General features: G+C 38.2%; 2 protein-coding genes across 2 annotated transcripts; one reads left to right on the top strand and one right to left on the bottom strand.

Annotated features, from left to right (window-relative positions):
• The first annotated feature begins 1407 nt into the window (after positions 1-1407).
• Positions 1408-5184, top strand: LOC113275834 (caldesmon-like). Its single transcript, XM_026525399.1, has 7 exons — positions 1408-2592; positions 2833-2928; positions 3045-3164; positions 4230-4328; positions 4462-4521; positions 4614-4708; positions 4829-5184. Exons 1-7 carry the CDS (start codon positions 1573-1575, stop codon positions 4929-4931), a joined length of 1593 nt encoding a protein of 530 aa, XP_026381184.1. The 5' UTR covers positions 1408-1572; the 3' UTR covers positions 4932-5184.
• An 817-nt stretch (positions 5185-6001) lies between these two features.
• On the bottom strand, positions 6002-8092 carry LOC113275833 (DNA repair protein RadA-like). The gene has a single exon (XM_026525398.1). It carries the CDS (start codon positions 7891-7893, stop codon positions 6178-6180), a length of 1716 nt encoding a protein of 571 aa, XP_026381183.1. The 5' UTR covers positions 7894-8092; the 3' UTR covers positions 6002-6177.
• Positions 8093-12409: the final 4317 nt, after the last annotated feature.

Genomic DNA, 12409 nt, shown 5'->3' with positions numbered 1-12409 from the left:
AAGCGTGCGAAATTTTCCTTGAAACAAAGAAGCAAAAGTGAACCAAACTTAGGTTCACAAACATAAAGAATTAGATTCACGAACTTAATGAGAAAAAAGTCTACAGAAGTTTTTATATCCTCCTATGTTTGCGAACTCAACCCTTTAGGTTCGTGAACTTAATGAACAAAGCTTTCCAGGAGAAATAAACTTCTTCACTAGTCGCGAACTCAAAACATGGGTTTGCGAACCTAGTGAGTGAAAAAATCTAGGTTTTTTTTTCTTGGACTAAGTTCGCGAACTCAAGTTTTTCTCTAACACTTAAAAAAAATCATTAGTTTGTAGTTCGAATTGTGACAAGCAAGAGATTTCAAATCAAAATTTCACTCAACTTAGCCACTGATTGCTATTCTATGACGAGTTCCTTCTTTGCAAATCATTCATTACTAAAGTCATTGACTTTGTTACGATTGATAAATACATAGATAGAAGGGAAAATGGTCTAAAAGCAATCAACCTCTGTTACCTTTAATGAAGTTTGTCAAATGATGTCTATGTATGATCTTCAATTTTAAAGGGTAACTTGATAAATCTTAAAACTCAACCTAACCTAATCTAATTTGAAACTGCCGTTAGTAGACTACAAATTAAGAAATAGTTTTGACAACTAAAATATGACATTAGACTTGACATACCAATGCTTGTGAGTTTAATCGAGCATCCACTCTAACACTATTAATTCAGGGGAAGGATCCGTAAACATTATTATTCTTACGTACATTCTTGCAATTTTGGCACCAATTCTTTTATAACACATAAATGACAATGACTTTGAAACTAACCTTTTGGTGATGTTTTGCTCTTACAATGCTCTATATTCATACTAAAAATAACATAATTCAAAACGTACAACTCCACACTCCATCTCTCTGAAAATCACTCTTTGAAAATTAATGTCAGAAATTAAAATTAATAAGTAGTGAGATTTGGTATCTCAAAATTCACTAATTTTTTGTAACAATGTAAAGCTTTGTAAGACTACCACATCATCGATAAAATTAGCTTCAAATTCATTATTATTTAGTTTTAGTAAAACAAATGGTGCCGAAATCGGAATAATAACCATGTTAACGATCTTCCGGTATTAATTCATCGAAGTTTTTTGGATTCTTACTCAACCTGGTGTTTTTGGAATAATTTTTAATGTTATTTTGACCGACGTCATTAGTGATGTTATTTAAATTTAAATACTTCAAGCAATTTGTTTCCCTTATGATTCCGTAATTAAACTCCATAAAGTAAGGATTAGCATGACAATGCACATCTTTATCATTTCAAAATCTGTTTCCACGTAAGCAAAATCCTATGAAAACTAGCCGTTACAAGAAGAGTCGTTAGAGCGTCAATAAGCCATAACGTTCGCCTTCTTCCCGTTCATTGCGTCCCTTCATTCTCTCCCTCACTATTCTGTAGAGAACTCAAAATACCCCCAAATATCCTCTCTCTCACTCACAAAACCCTAAATTCGATTTTTAATACTTTAATTAATCCCCGTTTTGAATCAATTTCCGGGATCAAAAAATCTGGAAAAAGATGTCGACTCCTGTGAAATCCCCAAAACCATCACGATCCGAAAATTCAAATCCGAATCAGTGTGCTCTAACTAGTCCTTTGCAGAAGAAATCTCCATTGATCTGTAATAAGTCTGAGAAACCGAAGAAATTTGGTCTGAAGAGTTTATTGAATGTTTCTCCACGAAACAAGATCCAGGAAAGAAAATTTGTAGTTGCAAAGAAAAACCCTAAAAAGGCATCTACATCAACCTCAGAAGTTACCTGTAAATGTAGAGATAAGAAGAAGATGGATGATAATCTGAAGAAATGTCCTTGTATTGCTTATCAAACACTTAGGGCTTCTCAAGAGGATTTTTTCAGGAATCGGAGTCTTTCGGTACAGGAATCGGTTGATGTACATGAATCCGAAGAATCAAAGAGAGTTGCTGAGATCGAAGAAGAGCAGGAGAAGAAATTGAATGAGTTTCTTAGCGGAGAAGATGAAATTGAAGAAGAAGTTAAAACCCTAGAAACCCTAGAAAGTAATGAGGATTCATTAAATTCACCAACTATTCAACAATCTGAAGATTTGGAAGGAGAGAATGAAATGGGAAGTTCAAAAATAAAGAGAAGAAGAGCAAGAGTACTTGAAGAAGCACGGAGCAGTGTACCGGATTTGGGGTCTGGAAAGGTACAGCACTTGGTGAAGGCTTTTGAGAGTCTACGGTTTATCCCCAAGAGATCAACGCAGAAGGAAGGAGGAGAAGAAGGAGAAGGTACAGAGAAGGAAGAAGAAGAAGAAGAAGAAGAAGAAGAAGAAGAAGAAGAAGAAGAAGAAGAAGAAGAGGATGTTAAGAAGGGAATGAAATGGGCATTACCTGGTATTCACCAACCAAAAATACTTTCAGAGAAGAAATTTTCTGCAGAATCTTTCTGCCCAGCTGAGAAGTTCTCCTTCAAATTGGGCACGTTTGATATTGGATCGGGTGTGTCTTCTTCTTATGATAGCAGTCAAGGAAGCAAAAATTCAACTGGAGGTGGCAGAAGGAGTCGGAGAAATGTGAGTGTTCTTACTGTCAATTGTGATTTATATTGGGACTTATGCTGACTGTGATATTATTATTCAACTTTAATTGGTTTTATGCCGAGTGATATTAGTACTTCAACTGTGATTCGTATTTGGTTTTATGCTGAATGATATTGATACTTCAATTGTGATTCATAATGGGTTTTATGCTGAATGTGATATTAGCATTTGAGTGTTTAACTATAGCTGTGATTTGTTTTGGCCTACTTGCAGAGTTCTGATTCTTCTGGAGCATCTGGTGTAAGGAGATGGAGGAAAAAACAACAACTTAAAGTCACTAGTCAAAAGCCATTCAAGCTTAGAACTGAGGTATAAATCAATATAATGATCTTTGATTGTTAACTACTAGGGATTAATTTTTTGTTTCGATGCCCAGTCTTTGTTTCAAAGGAATACAGGTTACTAATGGGTAATTGTCCTTTCAGCAACGAGGGAAACATAAAGAAGAGGTATTCGTAAAGAAAGTACAGGAAATGTTTACGGAAGAGGAGAAGCAACGTATACCCATTGCGCAAGGCCTTCCATGGACAACAGATGAACCAGAGGTATGCCAAAGCGAGTTCGTAGGCTTCTTAATGATCTTAAATACAATGATATAGAAGTAGATTTTGTATGGAAAATCGTTCACTACATAGTATCTTTAGTTGGCACAGTTGGGTATGGTATGAATGTTAGAGATGGGAATAGAAAATTCGCAACAGTAAATGGGAAATTTGAATTTCACAATAGCCTAGTACCTCATTCATCTGATTGTTATTGTTATTTGTCTCAGAAGATGGATATATAAAACTCACTTTAGTTAGTAAAAGGACTTACTATGTTCAATTAGAGATGTCTAAAGTTTGCATTAATGAACGGGTATTTCGCTGAGTGCTTACTGTAGTCTGGAACTTCCATTATCCAACTGGGTTATTGTTATTTGGCTCAGGAGATGGACATATTAAACTCGCACTAGTAAATGGGCTTACATATTAAGTGAGTTCTTAGGCTTCTTAATGATTTTAAATACAATGATTAGAACTAGATTTTGTATGGAAAATCGTCCACTACATAATATTCTTTAGTTTGCTCAGTTGGGTATGGTATGAATGTTAGAGATGGGAATGGAAAATTTCAAATAGTAAATGGGAAATTTCGCAATAGCCTGGGACCTCAATTATCCGATTATCCTTGTTATTGTTAGTAAATTTCCCAATACTATGTTCAATTAGAGATGGACACCTAAAAGTTTGCTTTGGTGAACGGGTATTTTGGTGAGCGCTTACTGTAGTCTGGAACTTCAATTATCCAATTGTTATTGTTATTTGGCTCAGGAGATGAACATATTAAACTCGCACTTAGTAAATGGGCCTGGGGTATACATGGTAATCTGGAACTCTATATAGATTCAACGGCTACAGTATTTGGCTCAGTAGAAATATGAATGATAAAGATGGACATATGAAATTTACACTATTAAATGGCGGAATTTGCTTAGGTGTATAATATAAACTAGGACTTCGCTACTGTATTTGGCTCAGGAAGAACCATTGTGATACATTCTAAATTCAAATTGGAAGGTGGTAAGCATATAATTTTGTGAATGCTGAATGTAGTTTCTGTGTTTTCAGCATTTGATAAAGCCACCAGTAAAAGACATCACGAGGCCCATTGACTTGAAACTTCACAGTGATGTTCGAGCAGTTGAGCGTGCAGATTTTGATACTCAGGTAAGCTGCCAATTTCTTATCTGAAGCTATATGATTTTGGCTAACTTTACTCACCAACGGTTTCGTGCTCCAGTTCCGTGCTTTTAATAAAGCCTTGTGATTATAAGTACTGATTTTCATGTGACATTTTCAGGTTGCAGAGAAGTTAAGCTTACTTGAACAGTATAGAATGGAAAAGGATAGGCAGCAAAAGGTAAACGTCAGAAACTCTGAACTATATATCTTTATGTCTTGAATGCCGTGTAGTAATACTTTCAATCAATCTTCTTGGTTTCTGTTTTTTAGTTGGAAGAAGAGGAAGAAGTCAAGAGGTTGAGGAAGGAGCTAGTTCCAAGAGCTCAACCAATGCCATACTTTGACCGCCCTTTTATTCCTAAAAGGTAGTCTTGAATTATGGTATCCATCTTTATATAATTTCTTTTGTTGTTGAGTTTGGAGGAACCCAACTCACTTTTCGACTTGTACCTGTAATCTGTTTTGCGTTTTTCCTGTTTTTTCAGATCAGTGAAGCATCCAACAGTTCCAAAAGAACCAAAATTTCATATTCCTCATCACAAGAGGATCAAGTGCATGTCCTGGAGTGACGTGAGCAGCATATGCTGAGTTGGGAGACATGAGATGAGAAGAAGAAGAAAGAGATGAATGATTGGTGATGTAAAACATTACTTGACCTTGAAAAGAAAAAGACAGAATTTTTTCACCATTGATCGATCGATCATTTGTTCTCCATTTTTTGAACTTTTTACCAGTACATTTAAAGATCATTCTGTGACAGTTTCTTTTATTTTTTTTTGTTTGTGTATGTCAAGCAAAAGCAATAGCTTTAATTGCAATGTTTCTTGAGAAATCTTTGACTGCATAGGTGTTGATTTTCACTTGTGCCGTATATAATAAAAATCTTGTTTGATAAATAACTCTGGTCTGACAGATGTTTACCTTGCTTTTTTGTAACTACACAAAATCATTGCTTCAAAGAACAACAACACATGAATGCAAAACTGGATGACATGTTTGGAAGAGGATTTGTGAAGCTGGTTAGCACATACGTTTATACAACATAGATGGTGAAGTAACTTCAACTTGGTCTGATTTTCGTTGTGCTTGTGTCAGTGGAGGCTTTCCATTGCTCGACTGTAGGGGACTAACCTCTGGCTTGCTCGAGTAGAGCAGGAATCAATTTGCAAGGGAGGATTTGGTACGACACCTTTCTCTGCTTCTCAAGTAGAAATATTTTCTCTGAAAGAAAAATAGGGATGCACTTTGGCTCTGAGTGTGTTGTAGAAGGCCTTTCCAGAAAAATATAGAGATGGCGTTTATCCCATATAATTGTCGTGCAAATTTCTACTTGAGAAGACATCGTATTGGGTTACGAGGTCTACTAGACCTGTTATCCGACGTTCTTATCTATCTATGGTGTCCTATCATGAAACTGTTGTCAAGAAAACAAGCAAACCGAGTATCAAGTCATTGAACCATCGTAACCATATATTCATAAAGGCAAGGCCACCAGAGAATAGACTAGTTGAGCCTAATGGTGAGGGTCATATACTCCCGTAAGACAATCGTAACATCCGTTAAAAATTCTATCCAAAGGGTTTGAATGGGAAGGATCTTGCCAAATTTAAAATCATTTAGTCTTTTCGACCTGACAATACTCATTATAATACACAATCTAACTGAAAGACGATGACAGCTATGATTCTGATCTTCAAGATAATACATTAACATTGCTTCACTGCCTGACTGAGGCAAGAGCAGAACTCTAGCCAACTATACAAGCTTTCAAATCAACACTGCCATGTAAATAGGCACCAACTCAATGCAGAATTCAGAAGAAATGGGCAAGAGGTCAATTGCTCCCAAAGACGGTGTTTATTACTTCCTTCAAGTTCTTGCAGCCCAAAACCTTCATTCCTCCGAGATCAAGGGATGCAAGAGATTTCTCAGCTGATTTCGGAACAATGCATTTTCTATATCCCAATTTGGACACAGCATTCACCCTCTTCTCCATTCTTGAGACCCCACGAAGTTCACCACCAAGGCCAATCTCTCCAATGAATGCAACATCATTGGGAATAGGGGACTCCAGGAAACTGCTGCATATTGCAGCTGCTATTGCAAGATCACCAGCAGTGTCAGTCAATTTGACTCCACTAACTACATTTACAAAAATGACATTGTCTTGAAGCTTTAGACCTGCTTGCTTCATCAGAACACGAGTGATCATGTTAAATCTGCTCTGCGGGATTCCCGTAACACTCCCTGAAACTGGCATGCCAGGAGTGCATAACGCCTGAATCTCAATCAGAAAAGTTCGAGATCCATCAACAATTACAGCAATAGCAAGTCCAGCTAAAACATCGAAATCCAACTGCTGCTCACTTAAGAATATCTCACTAGGGTTTGAGACAGCTTGCAGACCAGACTGTGACATTTCAAACACTCCAAGCTCATCTGTGGACCCAAACCGGTTCTTGACTGACCGAAGGAACCTATGAGACGAGTACCTCTCCCCCTCCATATACAAAACAACATCCACAATGTGCTCTAAGACACGAGGTCCTGCTATCTCACCAGTTTTGGTCACATGCCCAATCAAAAATACAGGCACATCAGTGCTTTTTGCGTACCTCAACAGAGTAGAAGTGCATTCATTTACCTGCATGATACCTCCTGCACTTCCAGACACCCCCTTCAAATACATTGTCTGAATAGAATCAATAATAAGTGCCCGAGGAGAAAGCAATTGAGCTTTCTCCAGTATATCCTCAATATCTGTACTCGAGTACAAGAACAATTCTTCCGTTCCGATTCCCATTCCCATACGATCCGCTCTATTACCAATTTGCTCAACACTCTCTTCACCAGAGATATACAAAACTGGAGCTGGGCCACCAGAATCACCCCCTTGAGCCACCATTGCAGCAATTTGCAACAACAATGTACTTTTTCCCACACCAGGATCACCACCAACTAAAACCAAACAACCTGGGACCAGACCACCTCCAAGCACCCTAGATACTTCAGCACCAAAAACTCCAGATAATGGGATTCTCCAAGTTAACTGATTCACCCCCTTATTCACGTCAGTCAACCTCTGCGGTCCTAACTCGTCTGTTTTACGCGGTACTATCCATGATTTCCTTGATTTATCCTCAACAAATTCAGTCTGTGACACTGACGTCTGAGTCATTGTACCCATAGCTTCACAAGATTTACAACTCCCCCACCATTGTGATGATGAATTTCCACAAGTGGAACAAACCCATATCATTCTACTCTTCCCCTTTGACTTCTTTATAACAAAATCTTGTGATTTTGACCTGAACCTAGAGTTTCCACTCCCAATTGGTTTTAGTTTTTCCTCTTCTTCTTCATTGTTTTTGGTTTGGCAAACAATCGAATGGATACTAGTTCTTCTTGGTTGCTTGTTGTGAGAATGATTTTTTGATGAGAAGAAGAAATTGGGGTTATTATTAGGAGTGAATTTTGTTTTTGTGAGATTGAGATGGTGTTCTCTATGGTGATACAGATTTTGAAAAGATGGGATATCTGAGATTTCCATTTGGATGAAGAGAATTGGAATCTATCTGGTTCTATACTTTTATTTACTTTCTAGGGTTTTCCTGGGGGTTTTACGTCGCTTCCATTCCCGCAATATTTCATTTTATAAAATGAGCAGTGGAGTGGTAAATGCTTGTGTATCATCGGACATAAGAATCCGACAATCTCAATCTCATGACCTCATCCGTCGCTCTCTACCCCATAGCGGTTAGTTTTTATGTAGGCAACACAACTACTCTAAACCCTTCATGTAACAAACCTCTTGTGCATCAATAAAAATTGCAGCACACACTTTTGTATGGTTATCAGGCCGACCGAACGAAACGAGGAAGGACCATATATATAGTGACTTTGTTATCCTTAGAAGAAAAGATATCACCTTTGTTTACTATTACAAGACCCGAACATAAGGTGTTACTCTTCACAAGTGGCAAGCAGTTGCATCATACTTTCCTAAAAAATTCTTCATGAGAGTAACGGTTACTTTGGTGTATTCTGCTGCTCTGGCAGGAAACACAATAATCCAAGCACCAAGTCCATATACCCAGGGTACGACGAAACTGATACTTGTGATTATTTTTAAAGATTATACGTTGTATTAAGAAACAAAGAAAAAGAGACTTATATAATACAAACTAAAAAGAGACGAAAAAAGAAAATATAAACAGTAAGGAGGAAATCAAACTCTACTGGTTATCCTTATCCCAGGAATATGACCCACGATATGAGAGTCGCCTAACAAATTCCAATTCTCAATAACAAAAACTGAATTATCAAAAACCAAAAAAATGTCTATCCAAAGAAATAGAAGGCAGTAAGATATCTGGCATTTAATTATATTGTTGTTTGTGGATTCCTTTCTTCCTTTGCCAGTGCATCTGCTACTTTATTTCCTTCTCCATGAAAATACTTGAAACCCAAAAAATTGCTTCCACATTTCTGTATCGTTCTCCAATGTATTGCATTTGACTTGTTATTGGAAAAATCCACGATCCTTTGATAATTTCCTTCAATTCAGAATTGATGAAGTTTCATGTCTTTTTCCCAGGAAGCTGTTTCTAACAAGGTCAGAGCCTCTGCTTTCTTCACGGGAGGAAGCGTTAAATGTCCCAGCTTTAACAGAGATATAATTTCCTATATTTGATTTCAGAATGAGCCCATACTCTTCAATGGAAGATACTTGTAGCCAGGAAACATCAATACTCAATTTATACTGTGTAAAGTATGAGTTTCCCATTTATGTTAAGCAATTGTATCTGTCAAGGTATTATGTGTTCTAATTGAAGTATCTTGTACCACATTAGTACCAGACTTTTATAAGGGGATAGTTGCCAGAAATTTATGTATCTTTGTATTGTTAAAAAAAATTATAAACTAGTGTTAGCTTTATCTTGAAAGATCCTCATACATTTTTCCTTCCATATTATCCAATATTTAGTAGCTAAATTTTTTATAACATTTTCAGTATATTCACCTACAATCCATTTAATATACAAATCTATGAAAGGACAATCAGTTGTCATGTTTAGTCTCAAACATGCTAAAGGAGGTAAACATCCAACTGATCTTGCACAAGAACATTCAAAGTGCACATTCTAAACATATTCACAAGAATTACTACAAAAAATACACTGCATATCAAAATTTTGTCTGTATTGACGTAACTACTTTCTAATTGGTAATGCATTACGAATGGATTTCCATAAAAAGATCTTTATCCTCTTATATTCATTTTGAAAAAGCAGGGGTCTAACAACCACACCCAATCTTTCGCTTAGCAATCTGTATGGAAAAACTCCAATATACTTTCAAGAGAATCAACTAGACAGTCAGACTCGATCTTTAGAAAATTACATCAAAGAGTTTATATCTCAATTTCTCAATTCAATGTTGTTTGTGGGTAAAAACTGTTTCTGCTGGTTTTGGTAAATTTGGGTGTATGTGGATGAGAAACGAATCTAAACCTAAAACAAATGCATTGCATGGGAGTACTTTAGATTCGAGATATCAATGTGTACAATCCTGGCCTAAACCAAGAAATGGACGTTCCAGTCTTGCTTTGGTCACAAAGTGAAGGAGAATGGTTGGTCTTAGGGAGGGAAGCGAAGAAGGTGTTGACACCAGAATGGTTAATTCTGAAGGTGTGGCTATTTTATGACTTGTATCAGAATATGGAACTGACTTGCATAATGTAAGCTATCAGTTCTTTTGTGTTTTCTGGATACTGTGTTGTTGTTAACCAAAACTGTCCCCTTTGGTTGAAATAGGTAAAACCTATTTATACAAGTCATATTGAACGCACCCTGATCTCGTAGAAAGTGGGAATGATTGAATGATGGAGAAGTGGGGTCATGTGTAAATGCCAGAAACCACGTTCCCACAATGAAGGGAACAGGTTAGTTTACACCCACTACTTCTTGCCGCCACTAACTGCCCTGCTTTCTGACACTTTCTTAAAATGGGTGTGTTGCACGACGCACGTTGTATACCGCCAGACCAATACCCTGATGAGTATCCCCCAGTTTGTGACATGTTTGATGCCTCGAGTGTTTTTCATGGAAAACGTGTAGCAGATTGCTATGTGTGGCAAGTCAAAGTCAGGAGACTTTCCGCAGGAGAATAACATGTGATGCTATTAGGCTTATCTTGTTTGGTCTCCTAAGACTTGCCACGGGCCTATCAATTCTGTGGCGAATTTGGACGGCTGAGATCGTAACTCATGAGAAAGGGCGACCATTAATTATGACCACATTCTATTGGCGCCTGATAATAGCACAGTGGCGTCATTGGCACATGCCAATGGCATAGTGGCATACTTAGCGCATGCCGGTGGCACAATGGCATGGTTGGAATAGTTAGCGCATGCCGATGGCAAGGTGGCGCAAGTAGCACCTGGGGTAGCCATGGCCGCTAGATTTTGGCACATTGGTTTTAGACCCAATTTGGCTTGGCAATATTAGTTCCAGTTGCCACATAAATCCCAATGCTCTGGGTAGCATTACTTGGCTTGGTTGGTGTAGCAACTTTACCTAAATTAGGGTTTGGCATGCCAAAACCCTAATTAGTGCGTGTGGCATGTAGCCGCGGCACAGTGACATTTTTTGTGGAAACGGTGTCGTAGCCATGACAAAGGAACTATAGCAAGGCCATAATGTGGAAACGGCCACATGAGCAAGGGTTGCTATGAGTGGCTATGGTATGGCGTCATTCTTTGGGTTTCCCGAGTCCCACATGGATCATGGCATGTTGTGGGTCCCGAAGTGGCGCAATTTGGGCCACGAACAGAAGGTGGGTTAGCGCATAGGCGCGCTATTCATTGCACGTTTGGCATGCTGCCACAAAGTGGGACGTTCGGCGTGGCGGTGTGGCATGTTGGCATGCCGTTCAGCTCATTGGTGCAATATGGCATGTTTGGCATGTTGGCGCGGTTATGGAGAACCAATTGACTTTGTGACAATCTGGCGCAATTTGCTTCTTTTAACACCGTGGATAGTTTAGAGCAACCTGATTCGTTAATATAAAAGAGGTCGTCCAAGCATGGGCGTGGCCACACTTCTAGTGTGCGTGTGGCGGATTTAAAGCGACCTGATTGGTAGATGGGAAAGAAGAGGGCCGGTCAAGCAGCATGGGGCGTGGCCATTGGTAAGTGGCGCCGGTTGGCTTATGGCACGACCACACCTCCCTTTGCTGCTGCTCCTTTTTTCCGCGGCTCCTCTTTTTTATTCCCTGTTTTCTGATTTTGGGTAGGATTTTGAACCTACTAATCCATGGAGGATCAATTTCCTAGCTTGCCTAGGCTTAATCTCGACCAGCAAGGTCTGATATACTGCACGGGGAGCAAAACCTTAATTTTGCAAATTAATTGGGTTTGGATATTTTCGTAAGTTATCACAAAATTGATTGAAATCTGCATAGAGTTCTTTAAATTTATTTCCGGAGAGCAGTATGCTTTCCTGTTGAGTTCTTTTATGCAAAGACCTTAACCTTGATACTTTGGGAAATTCATAATACTCTGCTGCTAGTGAACATTAATTGTCATGTCATATCATTATTAATGGTTCATCCAGGGAACATAGCACAGAAAAGTATTCAGTGGGTCTTATATTAATGAATAATATAGGCAGGGTGCCGAAATTTACAGAACATCTGGGATTGTTGGTACATGCACCATTCTGGGTAAATTTCATGAATATATTGAATTGCTCAATAAATGCGCCGGTAAAAAGGTTGAACACTCATCACTATTACATGGCTCTGTCTCTTTGCAGAGTGACAGCATATTAAATGCGGGAAATTCACAACTTTATCCCTGAACCAAAAAACCACCATCAACAAATCTGTAATCAAACAAATATGAATTTGCGATCCCGATTGAATAAGAGAAATAACTTGGACGGTATCACAAACCAACATCCAAGTGTCAATGAATTCGATCAACAACCCAAAGGCCGAATTCAAGAACTGATTGAACTTAACGCACAAGCTGTGATATTTCTATTATATAAACAAATATAATG

The sequence above is a fragment of the Papaver somniferum genome, chromosome 4 (assembly GCF_003573695.1).
Source record: "Papaver somniferum cultivar HN1 chromosome 4, ASM357369v1, whole genome shotgun sequence".
NCBI lineage: Eukaryota > Viridiplantae > Streptophyta > Magnoliopsida > Ranunculales > Papaveraceae > Papaver > Papaver somniferum.
The sequence above is the reverse complement of the archived record's forward strand: the minus strand, read 5'-3'. Positions and strand labels throughout refer to the sequence as shown.